This window comes from Hyperolius riggenbachi, chromosome 2 (assembly GCF_040937935.1).
Source record: "Hyperolius riggenbachi isolate aHypRig1 chromosome 2, aHypRig1.pri, whole genome shotgun sequence".
Taxonomy (NCBI): Eukaryota; Metazoa; Chordata; class Amphibia; order Anura; family Hyperoliidae; genus Hyperolius; species Hyperolius riggenbachi.
The window spans coordinates 295,798,351-295,820,590 of record NC_090647.1 but is presented as its reverse complement, the minus strand read 5'-3'; the positions used below and the strand labels follow the sequence as shown (position 1 = coordinate 295,820,590).

At 43.5% G+C, this 22,240-nt stretch overlaps 1 protein-coding gene across 6 annotated transcripts in view; it reads left to right on the top strand.

Annotated features, from left to right (window-relative positions):
- The window catches only part of NIPAL3 (NIPA like domain containing 3), a 95,285-nt gene extending 77,262 nt beyond the window's left edge, over positions 1-18,023 (top strand). For all 6 annotated transcript variants that reach the window (XM_068268979.1, XM_068268978.1, XM_068268982.1 and 3 more), the window contains 4 exons: positions 7,981-8,069; positions 12,129-12,192; positions 13,943-14,037; positions 17,634-18,023. In XM_068268979.1, coding sequence (XP_068125080.1) covers positions 7,981-8,069; positions 12,129-12,192; positions 13,943-14,037; positions 17,634-17,821 — 436 coding nt within the window. In that variant the 3' untranslated portion in view covers positions 17,822-18,023. The remainder of the gene's footprint in view (positions 1-7,980; positions 8,070-12,128; positions 12,193-13,942; positions 14,038-17,633) is intronic.
- The last annotated feature ends 4,217 nt before the right edge of the window (positions 18,024-22,240 follow it).

Genomic DNA, 22,240 nt, shown 5'->3' with positions numbered 1-22,240 from the left:
ATAACTATGCAAAGATGGATATCATTTTAAAGCTCTCTTTCTCCTCTTTCTGACGACACCTAAATCGTCGCCCTACGCCTTTTAGTTTTCTCTATTTTCACTGGAAAGAGGAGAAAGAGAGCTTTAAAATGATATGCATCTTTCCATAGTTTCTGCACTGCTCGGAGTCCCTTTAAATACTCACCTCTTGGCTTAATTTACATTTTATGCAGAGAATTAAGATATGAAGTATCTCTGAAAAGTCAATGCTACCATGACTTATGTTACGTGCTAGAATAGGGTTCCGGGTTCCCATCTACAGCTGTAGCAAGAGAAAAGCGGACATATTTGTCATGGGTTACATTGTAACTTACATGCATGCATATTCAAGTTCAATTCAGAGCTACTCCAAGGGAGAAAAGGCTCCCTTGTATTGAAGGCCATATTCACTTTGAAAGCATGCTTTACAAAGAGCAGGACTTCACTTGCCATACTCTGCACCAGTATAGCTTGTAAATATTCTAAGAACAAACCCACCTTGATCCATGGGCTGCCCTGTTTTTAGTCCAACAGCGCTATAATGTATTTCAAGGGTAATTGTTTGCCCACACCATGAATGCAGACAACTAGTTCACAGCTATTAGCTGGTTGTTTAACGAATTTCTTTGTTTGTTTATACTAATCGTGGAATACATTAAAACGAAGAAATAAAGGAAAGAAATGTTTTGGTCACCACAGTCTGAATATGTTAAAACAATTCAATGATGTACTGTGTATGATACCTGTTATCCAGAACTCAGGCAACTGGAAGTCTCTACTAACCGGCATGCCTGAGTGACAGAGACTTTGTCTTTTGGGCTGGTTTTGAGGCATTTGAAATGCTTACCGAGCCTCCAGCGATTTCTAGCAGCTTTTGTGAATCACCTAGCGGCTTGCGACGTTACCCGATGCAGGTCACCTGACATGCTGGCTATCATCCTCGGGGAAAGCCACTAGGTGATTCAGAAAGGCTGCTAGACATTAATGGAGGTTTGGTAAGTATTTGGGGGCGAGGTTATGTGTAGATGTATCCAACATCAGGTGATCCTTGCCAGTGCCGAATACTAGGGACTCTGTATTAAGAATATATTTGATTTTTTTTAACCACTTCATGCAAAATGTACGGTAAGTTAATAAACATCCTATTTGAGCACTATTAGTGCAAATAGGACATTTATATATAAACATCTAGCTCGTTGAAGTGTGCGTGCATTTTAACACTTCAATGTATGGCATGAAGTGGTTTAAATGTGGTTTTATTCACAAATTTCACGCAAGTGGGTCACTGTGTCAGGCATACTGCTGTAGCCTTAAAGAGACTTTGTAACTTCAAGAAAAAACCCTCTGGGGATACTTGCCTCAGGAGGGGGAAGCCTCAGGGTCCCAATGAGGCTTCCTGACCTCTGAAGACAGCAGGAATCCAGCGCTGGCTCCCCCAAATCCTCCCCTGACAAGTTGACAAGCTAGGATTTATTTACCTCTCCAGGATCCAGTGTAGGTGCAGTAGCTCTTCCTTCAGGTAAGGCGGAAATGGCCAAACCCAATTGTATCTGCTCTACTATGCAGGCACAAAGGATTCGCGCCTTCGCAGTAGAGCGGATCCGGTCGGGTTCAGCTATTTCCGCCATAATCCAAATGGAGAGCCGCTAGTGCGCCTGCTCAGGATTGCAGTAGGTAAATATTTACCTCGCTGCACTTTGGGGTACCCGTGCAATTGAACAGAGGGATGGAGGAGGACAGGGAAAGCCTCGTTAGGATCCAGAGGCTTCCCCCTCCCGAGGCAAATATCTCCCAGAGGGTTTTTTTTCCCCACAATATTTCAGGGCAAGGTGAGACGTAGCTCCTCCCAGGAACAGGGACAGCACTTCCCCTATAAAAAAAAGTCACATGGTTAGTCCACCCTCAGTGCTGTTTGTTCCTGCGTCCAGGCAGGTCGGCATCTCCCCTCTGGGTGAAGCCTGTGTGCTGGGCTGCAGGTGGATCCTTCTGGGTGGCTGAGACTGTGGTACTGAGGCAGTCTGGCCATGCGCCCCAGGCTGGATCTTTACTGGGGTTTGCCTACTTTTCTCTCCCGCTGCCAGGGAGAGCAAGTGTGGAAGGCGTGGGTTCCCCTTGGCGGCCTTGCGGCAGAGGAGCAGGACGGAGGTAAGCCAGCGGCCATGTGCAGCGTGGAGCGCATTGCGGCCATTAGGACGCTTGGCCGCGTCCGGATGCGTAATTTCTGGCGGGTATGCCGAATGTAGCAATTTGTAGAGCTGGTTCATTACTCCTTCTGAACCTCCGGTCCGCCCCTCATCCAATTGCGGCAGGCCGGATATGTTTTAAAAGGGAGGCTGCGCAGGCCTGTTTGCACTGTTGCTCAGAGGGAGTTTGGTCCTGCGCTGGACATGAAAGTTTGGAGACATGTCAGACGCTGTGAGGATTGAGAGCAACCAGGCCGCCCAGAAGGTGAGATAATGGCTTCTCTTTCTGGGCTAAATGTGCTAAAGCTGTACAGAGTCACATGCCTTGTTGGTTTTGTTTGTTTGCAGGCCAAAACTGAGGCCGCTGCTAAATCTGCTGAGGCTGCTGCTGCAGATAAGCATAGGCTCCCTCCTAATTATAAGAGATGCCCTTTGTGCAATGTTAAGTAATGTTGCCCTATGCAAAGACTGTCAGTTGTGCATAGAGAGGGTTATGAGGGAGGAGCCGGGTCACTCTGTTCAGAATACATTGAGATCCTTTAGAGAGGAGATTAATGCTTCATTGGAATCAATTAAGTCTTCATTATTGAATGCTAATCCATCTACTTCTCAGGTTGCTGTATCTGGAGTATCTGTGACTGAGGTTGATGTTAGTCAGGCTGAGTTTGCAGCTAGTTCTGAGGATTCAGACATTAGAGAAATAAAATCTGAGTCTGTTCCAAAGTTTAAATTCCGTATTGAGGATACGGAGGTGTTGATTGCTGCCATTAATTACTCTTTTGGAGTTGAGTAAGGATGTGGTAGCTAATTTGTCTATTCATAATCAATTATACAAAGCTAAAGGATCCACTGGATAAAAAAGTGGATGCTTATTTGAAGAGGTCTTTGGAGGCTAGTGTGGCTATGTTTAGGCTGGCTGTTGCCTCTACATGTGTGGTCAGAGCTTTGGAGCTGTGGATTAATCAGCTCAGAGCTAATATACTGGCACCTGTTGAGCATTTGTTGAATTCTATTGCGATTCTCATTAAATCTGCTGCATATTTAGCTGATTCCTCGGCTGAGGCAGCAGTAGGTTTACACCCACTGCTGAAATTAGTTTACACCCACTGCTGAAATTAATGATCAGCTTTGGAAAGTACATTGAACAAAAAGAAAATTTTTTTCCTAAAAAGAAAAAAGCTGTTGCAACGAAAGTTTTTTTGTGTGATCAAAGAGATGCCTCTAAAGATCAGAGAAAAGGCAGAAAGTGGACTTCTGACAAGTCCGGGAAAAGGGGCTTTAAAAATAAAGCTCCGAAAACCCAGTCAAAATCCCAATGACTCGTGTAAGGCGGTGGGGGGAGGCTAAGATGCTTCTCTCTCAGGTGGGCAAAAGGGGCAAAAAGCCCGTTTATTTGCCGAACAATAAAGTTTGGTTACCAAATAGTTTGCGCTCCATCCATCGTCAAGATTTGTGGTCTCAAAGGCCCCAGGAGATCCCACTCGGTTTCCAGAAATTTTGAGTATATTGCAAAACATGCTAAAACAGAATGTATTTTATCCTGTGCCGGATCGAACAATCCGAAACAGTCTGTATGCATGTTGGATCATTAGGGCTCTGTACAAATTAACAAGCTGACACATCATTGCATTTCAGCGGTGTGTAGCTGCTAAGGGTAACAATGGTTAATTTGCATATAGTCAGCAGTGATGCACTGGGAGACATCTCAAGCTCACTCCAACCTGAATTATTGCAAATTCTTTCTGTTTTAAGAAAGCAAACTTTTTTGCTTTTCTTAGCATTTTAGTAAGAGGGCTTTTAGGACCATTGTAGCCTCTTACACACTTTGAGTTCTGGGTCACCATGAGCTTGCTGGTTAGTCTGTATCCTGTGCCAGTAAAGGAACAAAAGCAAAGCTTCTGTTTCACTATTTTTGTAGTAAAAAGTCGTCGGGCAAGTTCCGCCTGATTCTGAACCTAAAAAGACTTAACCTGTTATGAGACAGAAAAAGTTCGGATGGAATCCATTTCTTCAGTAAGGGAGCTACTGTTTCCAGGGGCCTTTATGGCATCTCTCGATCTAAGAGATGCATATTGGCATTCACCAAAAATCGCAAAAATTCCTAAAATTTGCAGTTGGAGTAAATAGGAGGGTAGAACACTACCAGTTTGTTTGCCTTTCGTTTGGGATCACTTCTGCCTCAAGAGTGTTCACAAAGATGCTGGGAGAAGCATTGATTCCGTTAAGAGAGCAGTCGATTTTAATCATTCCGTGTTTAGACGACTTGCTTATTCTCGGAAGTTCAGCAGATCAACTGACAAACCATTTAAATCTGGTATCGGAACATCTCCGATCCCTAGGTTGGATTATCAACCTAGAGAAGTACTCTTTGATTCCAAGTCAGAGAACGCCTTTTCTAGGCATGCTAGTGCATTCATTAAAACAGAGGATTTTCTTTCCTCCGGAAAATATCCTAAAGATAAATTTGGCAGTGAAATCATTACAGAGGGAAGACAAGGTTTCCCTAAGGATGATTTTGTCTGTGCTGGGATTGATGTCATCCACAATGGTGGCAGTACCCTGGGCACTGGCGCACATCAGGAAGTTTCAGAGTTTCCTTCTAGGAAATTGGGACGGTCGTCCATAAACATAAGATTTCAAAGTCACAATTCCTCAAACTGTGTTGTCTCTGCAGTGGTGGTTGGAGGAATCCAACCTTGTGAAAGGAAGGCTTTGGAAGGAGCCTGTAGACAAGGTAATTACTACGGATGCAAGCGCTTGGGGCTGGAGAGCTCGTATAGCTCACAGAGCCTTTCAAGGGAAGTGGACAGAACTGGAGTCTGAGGTCATCCAACTGGAGGGAATTAAGTAAAGCGGGCCTTATTTCAGGCGCGATCGATACTGTCACAGTCCAATGTTCTGATCCACTCTGACAATGTTACGGCAGTAGCGTTTTGTCAACAAACAGGGAGGCACGAGATCCCTGTTGTTGCAAGAAGAAGTGGAGGAGATCTTGACCTGGGCAGGAAAGAATGTGTTATCCTTGAGAGCTGTTTGTCTCGAGGGAAAACTCAATATAGAGGCAGACAAACTGAGCAGGAGCAGGATTCTGTCATCAGAGTGGTCTCTAAGCAGAGAGAGGTGTTCCCAGACATCACAAAACGATGGGGAACACAGTCAATCGATCTGTTCACAACAGAAGACCATAGCCAGATTCAGAGTTTCTTCTCCCTCAATCCAAAAAAGCATATATCTGGGGGTGACTGCATTCATTCAGGAGCGGAACTTTCCACTTCGGTATGCATTTCCTCCTCTCAATTTGATTCCGGCAGTTATCAGCAAGAGGTTGTCAAAATCGGATAATTTTGATTGCACCTTAGGGGACCCTTGGAGACTTCCTTGCAGGCCAGATCTGCTGCTGCAAGGGGACCTGTGGCATCCACATCCTGGTAGATTGAATCTGTCAGTCTGGATCCTTACTCAAAAATTGGGAGTATCTGACAAGGCAGCCTCTACATTGATGGGTATCCGTAAAGAAGTTACTAGGAAGATTTACTTGAAATACTGGAAAACTTTCCATCTTTGGCTGTCCGGCTTTAAGTTTGATAGCCTGTCAGTTCCAGCAGTCCTGGATTTTCTTCAGGAGGGTTGGGATAAAAATGTTTCTGTAAGTACGCTTAAAGTGCAGATTGCTGCTTTATCTGCTTTTTCAGTTATCCCCTTGTCTTCCTCTCCTTTTGATAGTGAGGTTTCTGAAGGCTTTTTCTAGGAAACTGCCAGTTTATAAACCATACGTTTCTCCTTGGGATTATCAGGGGTTTTAAAGGGACTGTCCAAAGGTTCCTTAGAGCCTCTTAAGGACAGTTCTTTTAGATATCTTACATTCAAAACAGTATTTTTTAGTAGTCATCACTACAGCCAGAAGGGTCAGTGAGCTACAAGCTTTGTCTATGAAAAGTCCTTACTTTCAGGATACATTAGGGTTACAGACAGATCCAGAGTTTAGTCCGAAGGTTATGTCTAGGTTTCACAGGTCGCATGATTATTTTGCCTACTTTCTGTGTGAATCCAAAGTGTGGAAAAGAGAGGATTTTTCACTCATTAGATGTTAGAAGATGTGTTCTGGAATATTTGAACAGAACTGCAGATGTCAGGAATACAGATTCTTTGTTTTATTTTCAGGGAAAACTGTAGGTCAGAGAGCTTCTAAATCTACTATAGCTAATTGGACTAGGTTAGCTATTATAGAAGCTGTCAGAGTTATGGGAAGTGAGGCTCCTGCCTCATTTAAAGCGCATTCTACTAGAGCTAGGGCAGCTTCTTGGGCTAATAATGCAGGGGCTTCGCCTGAGCAAATATGTAAGGCAGCAACGTGGTCAAGCTTTTCTACGTTCATCCGTCATTACCGAATTGATGCAATGTCTGCACACGACCAGGCGGTTGGTAGAAACGTTCTCCAAGCATTGGTCCCACCCTGAGGTTGTATTACTTGTTAATCGTCTCACCTTGCCCTGAAGGATTGTGGGGAAAAAGCAGAGTTAGTACCTGCTAACGATGTTTTCAACAATCCTTCAGGGCAACGATCCCACCCGGGTGTTAATTGTCTGTGTCTGATAGTTGCACGGTTATGGGTAGTGGAATGTTCACCTGTCGGGTACTTGGCTAAACGCACTGAGGGTGGACTAACCATGTGACTTTTTTATAGGGGAAGTGCTGTCTGTTCCTGTTCCTGGGAGGAGCTACGTCTCACCTTGCCCTGAAGGATTGTTGAAAACATCGTTAGCAGGTACTAACTCTGCTTTTTTCCTTTACAGATCCTCTTTAAGCTAATTTTTCTTGCCTGATACAGTGTCGGACATACTGCCCAGGAGGTTAACTCTTAGGCTAGGGGCCCACTGGGGGCACTTTCCAGGAAATGGCAAGATGCTGGAGATCCCAAATCACTGAGGTCCTGCAATTTCAAATGTGATTACCTGAGCCACTGCGATTTTGCTTTTGCAGGCATTGATGCACTCACTTTGGGATTGCTCCCAAAATGCAGCGTGCAGTGATTTGCTATCGCTTCACGATCGCAATGCTGCCAGTGGAACCACTCCCATAAGTTTCAACTGCTGCAGCACTTTGGCGATCACAGGCAGTCGGCAAGCATGGCAAAAGCGCTGGCTCCCAGTGAGTCCAACTGGGACTTACTGATAATACAGTGTGCATCTGTAGCCCAGAGATAACTAGAAATGTCCATTAAAGGACACCTGAAGTGAGTGTAATATGGAGGCTGCCATATTTATTTCCTTGACAGATAGCAGGAAGTTGTAATCTTGCGCTACTTCGAGATGGCCTAGGCTTTTTTATATGTGCCCAGTTGTCAGGGATATCCCTTTAAATGCACCTGAGTGCTTTTGTGATTGACAGAGGCCAAGCTAATTTCCGGTTTCCATCAAGCATCAAGATCCTTTTCCTTACTCTTTCCGGCTAGCAGCAATCTGGACCTCCTCTCCTTCCAAGTCTTTCTGCTGTAAAGGGACACAGGAGTTGCAGAATCTACAGTAAAGGAGCCTAAACATATTATAAAAAAAAAGAATAAAACGGTGTGTGTTTTCTTTTACCAAAATAAGAGTGCGTATTAGACTTGACAATTTCTGATGGTAGCCTTGAGTGCCCTCATCTGCCTAGCTTGACATGACAAATGTTAACAGAAAATGGTCAACACTGTTGCCTTTATCACTGCAAATTATTTTCTTCTGGTATTTCATTTGCATAACAAACAATCCTTTTTTTTTTTTTTCTTTTTTTCCCCATCCAGGTATTTGAGCCAAGCATCTCAACTGTATGATTCTGGGCTAATTGCTAGTATTAATTACATCCTGTCAACAAGTCTTGCTATTTCAGCAGGTAGGGGAAAATGACTGGTAATATTATGGTTGAATCTCAGTCTGGCAGCATGCATATTTTGAATCATGAGAGTGAGAGCAGAAAGACAGAAGGCTGCTGTTAAGCTGAAAAATAAAGAAAAGCGCCTCTTTAGTGCATTAAAGCTCATTTTATTCCAAGATGCAAAATACATTGCACTCACTATGTGTGAATTCAAAAGCGTGTAAGAGGACGCCGGCCGCCTGCGTCATCTCCTCCTTCCTAGAATCTGGCTGGGACTTGGGAGCGCTGAAGAGAAACTCTGTCTATAGTTGGAGATTCGGGGGACGCTGCCTCATCACGTGAGTGCCAAACATCACTACCGGTTTCGGCGTGGATGGCGTAAGCCACGCCTTCCTCTTACACGCTTTTGAATTCACACTTCTAGTAAGTGCAATGTATTTTGCGTCTTGGATTAAAATTGGCTTTAAAGAGACTCTGTAATAAAATGTTCAGCCTTATTTCTTCTATCCTATAAGTTCCTATACATGTTCTAATGTGGTCGGTCTTACTGCAGCCTTTCCTAGTTGCACAGAGGCTGTATTATCTCTGTTATATGATCTAATCTTCTTTCCTCTGACGGCTTTGTCGGTCTCAGGCAGGAATGTGCTGGTCTGCTTGTGATAGGATAGAAGCTTTACACACCCTCTCCACGCCCCCTGCAGGCTCTGTGTGAGTCAGACTGAGCTCCTCTCAGCCTATCACACTCTGGTTAGAGGCCATGTCTTTTGTTTGTAAACACTGCCTAAAACTGGCAATTACAAGCCAGGATTGCAGCAGGGAGTGGCAGAAACCGCACAGAGGGGCCCAGGAGAACATAATGAATAGAATGGTGTGCTTTTTATTGTAAGAATTTTATAGTACAGATTCTCTTAATGCACTATAGAGGCACTTTTCTTTCTTTTTCACATGTTGTTTACAGTGCACCTGGAGCCACCCAGTGGAAAAGCAGATTGTTTTCCTATATACATCCATCTATCTGTCACAGTATCAACGGCGCAAGATAATTTTCTTACTTCTGCTGTTGTCAAGCTGTCTGTTATCAATGGCACATAGTTTATACAAACTAAAAATGATTTTTACTGTTTTCAGTATTTATCTTCCTTTAAAAGCTACACAAATGCAGAATGTTTGCTTTTGTTATCAATTGATAGAAGGCAACGTAACTGCCACAAACAAATGATAGAATGAGTGGCTAGATTAATCTCCGTTCAAAGTGGACCTAAAATGTTGCAAAGCATGGCCAAACTAATAAGACCACTACAGTTCATATGCTTTGTGGTTGCCTGCATGTGCTATAATCTAAAGGGCTACTATTGCAAAAAAAAAGGTAATACAGTATTTAAAATGTATATACATGCATACATACAAGATATACTTTTGGCCCAGTGTAAGATGCACTGTAAATGGCTTTTTCTGATGCTGCTGTCACTTAAACTAGGTAGTAAAAACTTGACGGATTTTTGACTAATCCATCTTTTTATGGTTGATTCATATGGTTTTCTTTATTTTTAAAAACACAACAGTTGCCCAGAAAATGTGCAAATAAATAGAGGCCATCAAGTATCTTTCTATAAATGCTTTCCAAGGACCCACTTTTGTAAAGACTTAAGTAATTAAAAAAAAAATCCCCCATGAGGGCTAGTCTAACACTAGTTAGATTTACTTTATGGTGCATTTTAGAGAAATCTATGCCTTTTATATATGTGTGTTTACATGTATTTTACATTTTATACTTTTTCGGGACATTGGTCTCCCATACCCAGGCTGTGTTTGAATTTAATAAAGTAATAGCAGTCGTAAGCCTGAGCATGATTAGAAACCGTGTGCAGCCTCAGCATAATAAGAGGTCGTCCGGGTGGCTTTGTAGCAACTCAATTGATTTTCCAAAAGAGCGGGATCCAAAAAGCAGATCGGGTTGCACGCAGTGGAAGCTGTGCCTATTTTAAACAATTACGTGTAATAATATCCTATTGTGTTACACCCTTGCCATATTGACAGTTGTACAATCTAATTTCTGTAATTGGAGAAACCCTTTACTGTTAAAAAGGTGATCTAGCAAATATTTTAGTACAATTCACCTATTTACACGTTTGCTACACTCATTGGCCCATATGCAATTCACTTATTCTCCTGAGTTTTCGCCTAGGTGATATGTTTATACCTAGTCATAAAATGCATTTTAAACCACCAGCATGCAAGAAAATACTTAAAACCAGGCATGGGCGAACATCCTGATTCGGGCGAATCCGGATAGTTGCTATCCGGATTCACCCAGTAATGCTGTGCGGGCTGGGCGGGGGAGTCAAGCTTACCCTTCTGATGTCTTCTTTGTCTGTCCCTCGTCACCTCCCACAATGCGTTCCATTCGGCACTCACGTGACTACAAACACTTCCTCCTTCCGGGTTGAAGGAGGAAGTGTTTGTAGTCACGTGAGCGCCGAGTGGAACGCATAGTGGGAGGCGACAAGGGACGGACAAAGAAGACATCAGAAGGGTAAGCTTGACCCCCAACGCCCAGCCCGCACAGCATTACTGGGTGAATCCGGATAGCAACTATCCGGATTCGCCCGAATCAGAATGTTCGCCCATGCCTGCTCAAAACAATATTTTCTGTTTAGGGATAAGGGATAGGGGAAAGTAATCACTGGCTTTTGTTGGCAATACTCTCTCTGTACTACTGAGGCACTCTGACAGCTTCAGCAATAAACTCACACTAAGGGCCCGTTTCCACTTGTGCGGTGGGAATCGCTGCTGTAAAAATCCGCGTACGGATGCGAATTTCGCATGTGGTTGTATGCATATTTTCATGCAAATTCGCATGGATGACGATGTATGCGAATTTCATATTCAAAATTTTTATTGAAAGTTTTCAAGATAAGGATACAACACCAGTATGGGATCAATATTCACCCAGAACTGGGCAGCATGACAGTAACCATGTTAGCATAACATTTTCACAAAAGCGGAAGGTGGCATGCCGCACAGTGTCAGGTAACGAGATAGGGGGGCTAATTGCCGGCCCTTTATTCAACCAACCGAGGATTCCGGCCCAGAGCGGCCGAGTTCCCCTAGAACCTGTGAACTTAGTCCCAAATCTGGCCCATACCCCTCCCCAAAAGCCCACCCACCCTTTACCCACCCCCCAACCCCAAGAAGAAGAGTAAGGACAAAGGGGAGAAGAGAAAAAGAAGAGAGAGGGATGAAAGGAGAAGAAAAGAGGTGGGAAAGAAGAGGGAGAGGGAAGGAAAGACTCAGGCACTAGAACCGCAACCATGCATTCTCAGGCACCTATGGACTCCCTAGCATCACTGGACTTATCTTCTACCCGTTATGGTCAAATAATCCTTCCATGGCTGCCAGATCTTATCGGTCTTAGACGACCTATGATGTATGCGAATTTAACCATGGCAGTGCCTGTGTGCTTTTCCATTGATTCCATGCAAATTCGCATGAAAATTCACATGAAAATTTGCATACCAAAACCGCATGCGAATTCTCTATTAAATACATTGTATGCGAATCGCATTGCGGTATGCGAATTCTGATGGCTCTGCCGTGCAGATTTTTTCTGCACAGAAAAACTCTCCGAAATCCTGACAAGTGGAAACAGTCCCATCCACTTGTATTGTCTATGCGAATCTGCATGCAGAAAACGCATGCAGATTCGCTCTAGTGGAAATGGGCCCATATTGTAAAGTGGACGCTAGCTCTTAGCAGTAAAAGGGTTAGTAATCTGCACAATAAGTTGTGACAGTTACTTACCCATCTGGAAGCCTCTATCTACATTCTAATGAAGATCCTTTCTGGTTTCTCTGCCACGGCCAGACAAAAACAGTGCATAGTGCAGGAAGGGAGGCCCTTTAGAAAGTTGAGGGTTGGTTTTCTGTGGAGCCTTTCCACTTGAACAGTGAAGGATTATCACTGGTATATGAAGGCATATGCAGTAGACTGCACTGTTAATTTGGTAACGTTTTGTATCTCTTCCATGTTTTTCTCATTTTAATAACCATAATGCTACTTCCATATGTCTTACTTTAGGAGCAGTATTTTACATGGACTTTCGAAATGAAGATGTTTTGCATCTTTGTATGTTTTTCTTGGGGTAAGTGTATTACTGTGTATTTTAGAAAGTAATGTAACCCAAGACAGACAATATGACATTATGGATACATGATGTAAACCTCACATCAATTGGAACAAAAGCTAGTCATTTTTAAATGCATCAGGTGTATAGGCCCATATTCATTATCCATTGTAAACTGCATGCTACATATATGCAGTATAAAGCCACTGTATATTGACTAAAAGCAAGCCTGAACATTTTACATTTATATAGGAAATCTTTCCTATGACCAAAGTTCTCTTGCTTTCTCTTATAAGTCCAGAAAGCAGCTCTTTTTTAGTTTGTTTTGGCCATGTAGGGAGCTGTGCTGTGCACTATAAATTATCTGAATAACTGCAACCTAAGCATTTGTTAGTTATTGCTACATAAGTTCAGTGTTACTAGGATCCATGCCTACTGTCCAATGACTGCCCTAAGCTTATAAGGCTGAATCTATAATGTTATATTCTCAGTGGTGCGCTGCGGTTCAACGTAATGGATGCATAGTAACATGGAACATCACACTGCAATGTAACATCTATACGACGTTCACAGTACATCTGGTGCGATCTTAGTGCAGCATCACTGCATTACCACATAACACGCGAGAAAACCTTTACAGTGAAGCATCCTTTTCATTGACTGTATGCTTCACTACATGCAATGCAACATTTGTATAACATGCAGTGTAACTTTACATTCCATAGTATTCCTGTTTTTACAGGTAACACTACCCAACTCCTGCTGTGAATGTAGCCTAAGGGGCCTTTTACACTATATGTGTTTTAATGTGTTGTGTTGCGTATTTAATGCTTGTTTTTTTTTTTTTTTTTTCTCCATAGCAGTGCATTGTGAAAAAGCTTCAGTTTTTCAGCATATAGTGTGAAAGAGGCCATGGGGAAACATGGACATGGGACTGTACATCAGTTGTCCATTCAGGTACAGCTGACAGCAACTGATGTAGTGCAAAAGGATGCTTATTAGAGGGTCCTTTTACACTATATCAGTTGCTGTCAGTTGTAACTGAAAGTAAAACTGACGTGCAGTCCACTGTCCACGTTTCCTATGGCCTCTTTCAAACTATATGCTGAAAAACACACATTTCCTATCAGGACACAGTTTTTTAGATACAATATATAAAGCTCACAAAAGTTCCTTTCCACTCCTCCGTGGTTGTTTGAAAAGTGGATACATTAGTAACTTGTAAAAATCAGTACAATTATCTTTTTGTTGCCCACAGTTCCCCACAATGTTAAATGTTGCAAGTTGCTTTCTTTCCATTTTACCTCAATAATGTGGATGGTGTGGTCTTTTAAAATGTGCAGCAGCTGGGCTGTCAACAAAATACATGAGGTTAAACCTCTTTGCCCTAATTATTTTTTCGAATCCGGTAAAAGAAGTTTTCCTGACTTTACTTTGTTTACACTACACATTAGCTTTAGTGATCATCTTAAGTTAGGTAAATTGTGTGTTTTTCCACTGTACCATATTATCACGTATTAAATGTTATGTGGTGGTTGAAGACCTTCCATTATTAAGGGTGCCCGTATAGCATTCGATTTTGCGTGCCAATCGATTTTTCAATCTGATCATTTTATTGGATCAAAGGAGAATCAGTACAACAACATAATGGTCAATCTGGCAATACATTGAGGGATGTATGGCCACCTTTTTATGTATTTATCTTGGGATCTTCGACATTCTACTTTACCTAACTAAATTCTTTTTTTTTTTTTTTTTTTCCTTCTAGGTGCCTTATTGCCTTTTTAGGGGTCTTCCTCATAACTAGGGGTAGAAAAAAGACAAAGGCTTTTGAACCATACATTACATTTAGCTCTGTACCAGGTAAATGATTTCCCTAAAGTAATCCTGTGGTAGCTGCTATTACAGACTGGGCTCTATTTAATCTCAGGAAGTCACCATAGTCTGATAGGAATCCAGCTACTATGACTTGGCATCTGTTGACCCCACCACCGCATATGCCCTGTCTCAGTATTGTTGCAGAGGCCAGGCAATTACATCACCAGGGGCCAGGATGAGTATGATGCTGGGTGGCTTCATCACAGGTTTGGAAAGGGCTGTGGCTGACCAGAAAGTACAGCTAAGCACTAAAAAATGATTGGGGCTCAGGAGATTCTCAGTGAGGGCAGCTGATCACAAGAACTGCTTGGAGCATCACATCTGTAACAAAACTCTCTCTGTATTTCTTTAAAATTCCATGCATGTATAGATGACAAGCAATCACAGAGTGATGGATGGAGGAGCACCTACCAATCGGGGACAAAGTATGTGCACAGACCACCAGCCCAAAGCACTTCACTTGAAGAAGTCCAAGAAGGGGTCGGAACCACATATAGTAAAAAGACAAGCAATGATATTACTTACATCATTCACAAGCACTGATCAGGAGGTGTAGAAGGAAGATCAATCAATTGCTAAAACGGTGATCAGTCCTCCTCCTACACCTCCTTGCCAGTGTTCTTTTATATATGCACTAGTCTACCTAAGCCCATTTAAAAAACGGGCTCTAGTTAGTGAAATTACTGCGCCCCCGCCGCGCGCGCACATGGCCGCCCTGCTCCCTGGCCTGACCTCCCATCCCAACGGCTGTCTGTACTGCGCACATGCGCAGTACAAGAAAACCACGGACGGACAGACAGGGAAAGTGGATGACGCAGGGACAGTTAGGTTTTATTGTATAGGATGGAATTTGAATGAATTGGAACAAGTAAAGAGGAAGTATTATTACAGATGTGATGCTCCTGGCAGTTCTTCTCTTGTGAATAGTGCATGAACTTTAATCTCAGCTGGTGACTGCTCCATCTGTACAAATAGTATGGCAACTACTTCTAATAGCATGCAAGACAACTGAAGTTGAGACTAAGAAGTGTGTATGGTAAACTGTTTTTTGTCTTCCATTATTATTCAAGAATGTGCTACTGAGGTGGCAAGGCTCTATAGTAAAATGCATACCACTACAGGTTTGCTTTTATTGTGATATGAGTAAAATGTGCTATCTGTTGTATCTCTGAGGAGAATCACATGACCAGCTGAGCATCCATCAGACCAGCTGAGCATCCATTAGAAGCCTTGAGGGAGGAAGGGTAGGGATTACAACAGCAACAGACTTCACTCGAACAGTGAAGTCTGTGGCTATTGTAATCCTTACTCTTCCTTCCACACTATGCTATTTCCAATGGTGTAACTTTAGCCCTGTGACCACTAAGTAATACAGAGGAACATCATATGTATATGGTCCACTGCTGGGTTGGGCCTCCTCTCTTCTTCCCGGCAGCTGCATGCGCTGTGCTGTATACCTCTGGCTCCTGTTGCATGTCACGTGATCAGGTCCCAGAAGTATGCATGCCTAAAGCATTTGAATGCATAGAAGAGCAGGGGAGACCTGACACAGTGCACTAGCAAATAAATATAAATCTACCCCTGCTCTTTTCTGCAATGTGGAGCCCCCTGGGTTCTTGTTAAGCCCCTGGCAGTTATATAATGTTTCTTTTACCACAGCTCAGACCCGAAGAATAGGATTTAGTTTTAGACGAGAATTAGGGATCAGTTTATCAGGTGCTAGATTTGTACTTCTCTTATTAGTTGGTCACAACAAATAAGAGATACTTTTACTTGCTGTGTAGGCAGATCTGTGAGCAGCCAGTCTGGGAAGTATAAATTGGTCACCTAATAAACCAGTCATGTGATTCTGCAAGAATTCTCCTCATTGGATACTTCTCCTTGGAGATTTATTCATCTCTTGGGCCTTACATGGAAATTTCTAATTACACAGGAACCGAAAGGCATTTAGCAAATTAAAACCACTGGCTGCACATATTTTATCCAATAAATTCACTAGCAGCCAGTGTCTTTCATTTGCACATCCACTTCCCAGTTGAGCAGAGATGTGCATGATAAGTAAATTATTTCCTTATTTCTGCTGCAGATCTGCAGTCAGGGCCGCAATCAGAAATTTTGGGGCCCCTCACACATCAGACTTGGGGGGGGGGCCCCCTCCCTGGGCCCACCCACTAGCCAACCCACCCCCGTGTCCGTACCTGTGCCTCTCTTGTCCGCTTCTGTTCCCTGTGCCTCTTTTTTTCCCCCTGTGTTACCTCTTATCCCCTTCTGTCTCAGCTCTTCCCCCGCCCTAGCCAGGTGTAGGTGCCCCCAGTATAGTTATCCATAGCCTGGTATAGCTGGTCCCCCAGTATAGACCAGCAAGATACAGGTGCCCCAGTATAGGTATTCAACTATAGGTGGTGCCCTGATATAGGTAGCCGGGTATAGTTGCCCCAGTATAGTGGTGGTGCACCAGTATAGGTTAGCCAGGTACAGGTGCCCCCAGTATAGGTAGCAAGCTATAGGTGCCCCAGTATAAGTAGCCAAGTATAGGTGGTGCCCCAATATAGGTAGCCAGGTACAGGTGGTTCCCCAGTATAGGTAGCCTGGTACAGTTACCCCAGTATAGGTAGCCTGGTATGGGTGGTGCACCATTATAGGTTAGCCAGGTACAGGTGCCCCTAGTATAGGTAGCAAGCTATAGGCTCCCCAGTATAGGTAGCCAGGTATTGGTGGTGACCCAGTATAGGTAGCTAGATATAGGTGGTTCCAGCCCCAGTATAGGTAGCCAGGTATAGGTGGTGCCACAGTATAGGTAGCCTGCAGCCAGATATAGGTGGTGTCCCAGTATAGAAAGTCCGCTGTAGCTGGTGTTACTCTTCTCTCAGCTGGAACGCGGTGTGCTGGTGAGCGAGCCACAGGCTAGCACTTGCGGCTCTTCCAGTGCTTTGGGGGGGGGGGGGGCAGGGCCCCCAGAAGCCCTGGGGCCCTCACTGCAGTGTCAGTTGTTGTCCCCCCCTGATGGCTGCCCTGTCTGCAGTAACCCTATCAATAGTCGTGGAGACTGTATTTTAATGGTGTTGGCACCTCCATTCAAGGTCAGGAAATTACATACCTTCCTGTACTTAGAGGACATTTAGACACTCAGTGCACTTTATTCTCCCGGATGTTGGTTTGCCAATGATCTGAAGGACTGACAGGAGAGGCACAGGGGTACAATTATGTTGGCACAGTGTGGGACTCACCGAGAAGAACGAGAAACAATTGTGATCTCTGTGCTGTGCTAATTTCCAATATAACTCCTCATGTCCTGAGGCATCTGGCAACTACAAACCTGCTTTGGGACGAACTGCAATGCCACAAATCTTAGTTGCTGACCTTGGCAATGCTCTTGTTTCTTCAAGACCAAATCTGTGCAGTCATGTTCCAAAATGTAGTGGAACGCTTCTTACATGAGTGATGCATAGACAATATAGATGTGATGGTAATGTCTCCCCATATTTTTGTACATTTTGCCAAGTAACTTGCCACGATTATTTTTTGTTTTTTTCTAACTGTGCTACTGATGTCAAAAACAAAATGTTTTCTACCTTTCGCAGGTGTGGTCAGCCTGCATGATAGTGGCAGTACGGTTCAGCCTGACATTGGAAACGCATTTTCTTATGGAACGCTAGAACGAAGCAGCAGCTTATCAGACATAAGCACACCAGCTACACTTCCTGTTATAACTGAAGAACTGTCATCATCACTGCCATACAGGATTCTGGATCACAATAAGTTTGAATAGGCCTGATTGCACTTCTTGAGGAAAAAAGACTAACAAATATATTCCTTTGGTTGCACTTTGTATAGAAAAAAATTCTAAATACAGTTTGATATTTAAGGGTTTTTTAATTTAAATGTTTTTGCCTTTTGTAATATATTTTCTGTATTCTTCTACCTCGGTGGTTTGCTTCAAACGGTTGTGTCTATTAAAAGGATTATCACAAGTTTGTGTGTGTGTGTCAGACAGAAAGAGATCTGAAACTGAGAGGAATATGAAGGGAGCCATAATTCTGCTTTTCCACTAGGAAGTGCGATTGCACTGCAATAAGATCACTCAACTTACATTTTCCACTCAGCACGATTGTGCCACAAATCATCGGGAAAAGGGCGGGATCGCACCAAAAATCATGCAGGCCGATGGTTGCATTTTCGGAAAAATAAAAATGTGCTAATGGAAAATGAGCACCGCGATTTACATGTAAATCAAAGTGTTGTTGCGATTGGCAAATAGTGTAAAAGCAGCATAAATGTCTTCTTTATGAATGTGCTTCTTGCCTGGCTAGTTTATTGATGCTTTGCCTAATTTGTAACTTGCCTAAAAAGTACCGGTATGCACATAAGCTGTTTTGGTTATAGATGCATTACTGTTCCAGATGTGGCTTATCAGCTACAAAAGCCAATAGGAGAGTCATTCTGAACAGTCATGCAAAAGTTCTCTGTAAGTAAAAATAATGGTTACACCCTGGCATATATAGGACAATCCAGTGGATTGGGGGGGAGGGCATTAAGATTAGTGATAGGGGAGGATGTTAGCCGTCTGTGTGTGTGTGTGGGGTGGGTTAAGGTTAGCAACCGGGGGGGGGGGGGGGAAGGGGTTAAGGCTAGCTATTGGATAATTAAGGTTAAAGAGACCCTGATATGAAGGGGACTGAAAGTTTTATACATACCTTGGGCTTCCTCCAATCCCTTCCGTGCAGAATGCTCCCACGCCGGTGTCTAAATCCTCCTAGATGCTCCGGTAGCAGCATCTCTGTTCTCTGCAGCCAGTCGGTAGTGCTGCGCATGCACGGCCTGGGTGCGTGTGTCCGTCCCACCGCGTTCCTGTCGCCAGTAGCCGCCTGCGCAGGTGCAGAATGCTCCCAGCCATGTTAGCAAGACATGGGAGCATGCTTGACTGCGGCGACTGGCCCGGACTTGCCGTGAAGAACGGGGCTGCTGCCGGAGCATCTAGGAGGATTTAGATGCTGGGGTGGGAGCGATCTGCGCGGAAGGGGCTGGACGAAGCCCCAGGTATAAAACTTTTAGTCCACTTTGTCTCTGGTACACTTTAAGGCCCTTATGCAATTCATTTTTCTCCTACATTTTCTGCCAGGTGATATTTTCACACCTAAATAAATAATGTCTTTTAAGCTACCAGCAAGCAAGAAAATACTTTTAATAATTTTTTACTTTTTCAGATGCAGAAGTTGAAAAATGATCTCCTCGGAGAAAACTTAGGAGATAAAGTGAATTGCATACATTAACTGTCTAAAACTGAAAATTCATGCACAATAAATACCTATGTGGTCCATGGTTCGTTCAAAAACATTTTATAACCTGCATTACCAAAACTGGCCACTAGATGCCAACAGAGACCAAAAAAACAACTCATTCTATACTGTATATAACACAATTAGGGCTTGTTTTCTAGGGGTGTTTTCTGTCTTTTTTTCAAGCGCAGGCGATTTTTAAAAACGCTTGTGCAATGAATCTCTATGAAAAGGTTCCTATCCATGCGGTTCGTGTGCTGTGCGTACAGCAAAGCGGTACCTGTACCATTTTTGGAGCGATTTTGCCTCAATGAAAGGTATAGAAAAAACGCTAATGCTCACAAAATCGCTTTGTGCATCAATTGCGTTCGCGTTTTTACGCACAGAAACGTGTTTTCCTACTTTTTATTACCCATACAGTTATATTTGCTTTAGTGATCAAGTAAAGCCACGTGCTCCTAGCTTTGAATCTGCCAGGAGAAAAGTGCGATATAAATGTTATTTGTCTTTGACTATCTGTTTACAAGTTCCCAAATGACATGTTCTCTACTCTGAAAGCTGCCATTGCATTTATTGTGGTTATCATTTCTGAAGCTATGTACACACATGCGATAACTATCATCTGAAATTGAGCAATGACTGTTTCAGCTGAGGATCGATATTTGCATAGCGACTGATATTGATCAGGCATCGTTAAAGATCCACCCTGTCGGACCCTTAATGACCCTGATGCCCGAGCTTGACTGTTTACAATGCTTTTTATGAGCCCTGCTCATGAAGCTGCTCTTTTATCTGCTGATCTTTGTCCCTAACCATAGCAACAGAACCTTGCTAGGCTCAAGGCTAGGGATGCGTCTGTACAGCATCGGTCCACAAATTGTCGACCAAGGGATCATTTCTCAATCCCCGATGAGTGACAGTTCTCGCATGTGTATACTTGGCCTTACCTCTCTCTTTTTTTGCTATGTAGGTGACTGAGTTTCAGCACTGCTAGGAATATTTACTAGTTGTGGCTGATAAGGAAATGTAAACAGAAGACCAAAATCGGTTGAATGTATTGATTGAACATGCTGGGTAATCTCGGGCTGATGTGGCCAATCAGGTGCGTGGTGGTAACAACGTGCAAATTCACAACAAACACAACGCAACCCCCACCCGCCGTCCCCCCAAATGTACATATGCCCCCTGGTGCTAGTGCATTTAAATCTCACCTGTTCCAGCTGCCAAGACTGTCCAGCTGCTCCCAGTATTGTCCACTGCTTCTCCACTGCCATGTGTGTGTCATCACACACATGCCACGTGCTTCATGTCACAATCACGTGGGGCGCAAATGGGAAAGAAGCGGTCAAGACCAGGAGCAGCTGGATTCTCGCAGCAGCTGGAACAGGTGAGATTTGAGGGTGGGAAGGTGGGCACATTATCATTTGGGGGGACAGCAGTGTTTAAAGGTGGCCATACATCTAGTGACTTAGCCCAATTGACCAACCAATTTGGTTATTTTATCGAACCGGGAAAGAATCAAGTATGTTCCAGATTGTGCAATCAACAATTTTTGAACGATAGCTGGGTTAATTACATAAATTTGTCGATAGAACATGGTGGACGATATCAGACGATCTTTAAGAAATCTGCTACTGTTCATGTGATTTCGATCCACAAAGTATCAATTTTTGGATCCCACGCATGAAGGGAACATCCTCATTCAAATAAATTAGTTAAGAAGAATTGCATAGGATAGCTCTTGTGTGTGGGCCACTAGTCGTTTGACTTTCAATCAACCACATTGTAGATGATCGCCTAAATAAAGTCAATTGCTTAATCGCTCGATGCAAACTCGCCAGACATATGTCGACCTTAAAGGGAACCTGAACTGAAAATAAAAAGTCAAAATAAGCATACACAGATCATACTTGCCTCCCGTATAGTATACTACTCAATCTCTTTCTCTTCTCCTGCGTCCCATTTGTCCTCTGTGATCAATGGATTTCTCCGTCCTCCATTTTAAAAATGGTCATTACCCCTGAACAGCCTCCTGGTCAGCACACTGTTAAACTATAATATTACCCACTTGAGCCATATGGAAACATGGACATTACCTTGCACATTCAGTTGTAACTGACAGCTGCTGATCTATAACTGACAGCAACTGGTATATTTCCGTTCTGACATCACTGTAAAAAGAAAATGGTGATCTGAGAGGAATTGACGGTGAGGTTAGTATGTAATATTCATTTGCAAGTACATCATGTGTTTATTTTAAATAATTGTCATCGCTTCAGGTTCCCTTTAACTGTTAGAATGCTGTTCTGCTACCAATTTTTTTTCTGGTGGTATGTTTTATTCTGTAAATAATTTTTTTAGAGAACAGAAGAAATACTGAGTTTTATGCCACTTTACTGTGAAGCACACCTGAACTAAAGTGAAAAATGTAACTTGTAACTTACCTGGGGCTTCTTCCAGTCCTCCTCCATAGTGTATAAGGTCCCTTGGTGTTCTCTGGGTACCCTCTGTTCCCCTGCTGGCAGGTCCGAAATATTGTAGCTGAGTACTCACATCTCAACGACCCAGCAACGTCCCCTTGACGACAAGCAAGCAGTGATTCCTCTTCTTGCTCGCGATGTTACACGACGGCACACGACATGAGCAAACAGGTAGTCAAGAAATCGCGGTACTTTGCGTGGAGACGTAGGGGATCTTAAAGATCCGCGGAGACGTAGGGGATCTTAAAGATCCGCGGTAACGGTCGTTATCGGTGCGCATCACTAAATGTCGTTCACACGATTGTAAGCCTGTACCTAGGGCTGCGCCTGGGCGGGCGCATTGCACCCAGGCGCTTGTCTCCGCTGCTCACCCCCTCCGGCCGCCGCTCCCTCCCTCCCTCTAGCAGCCGCCGCCGCCTCAGACCTCGATCA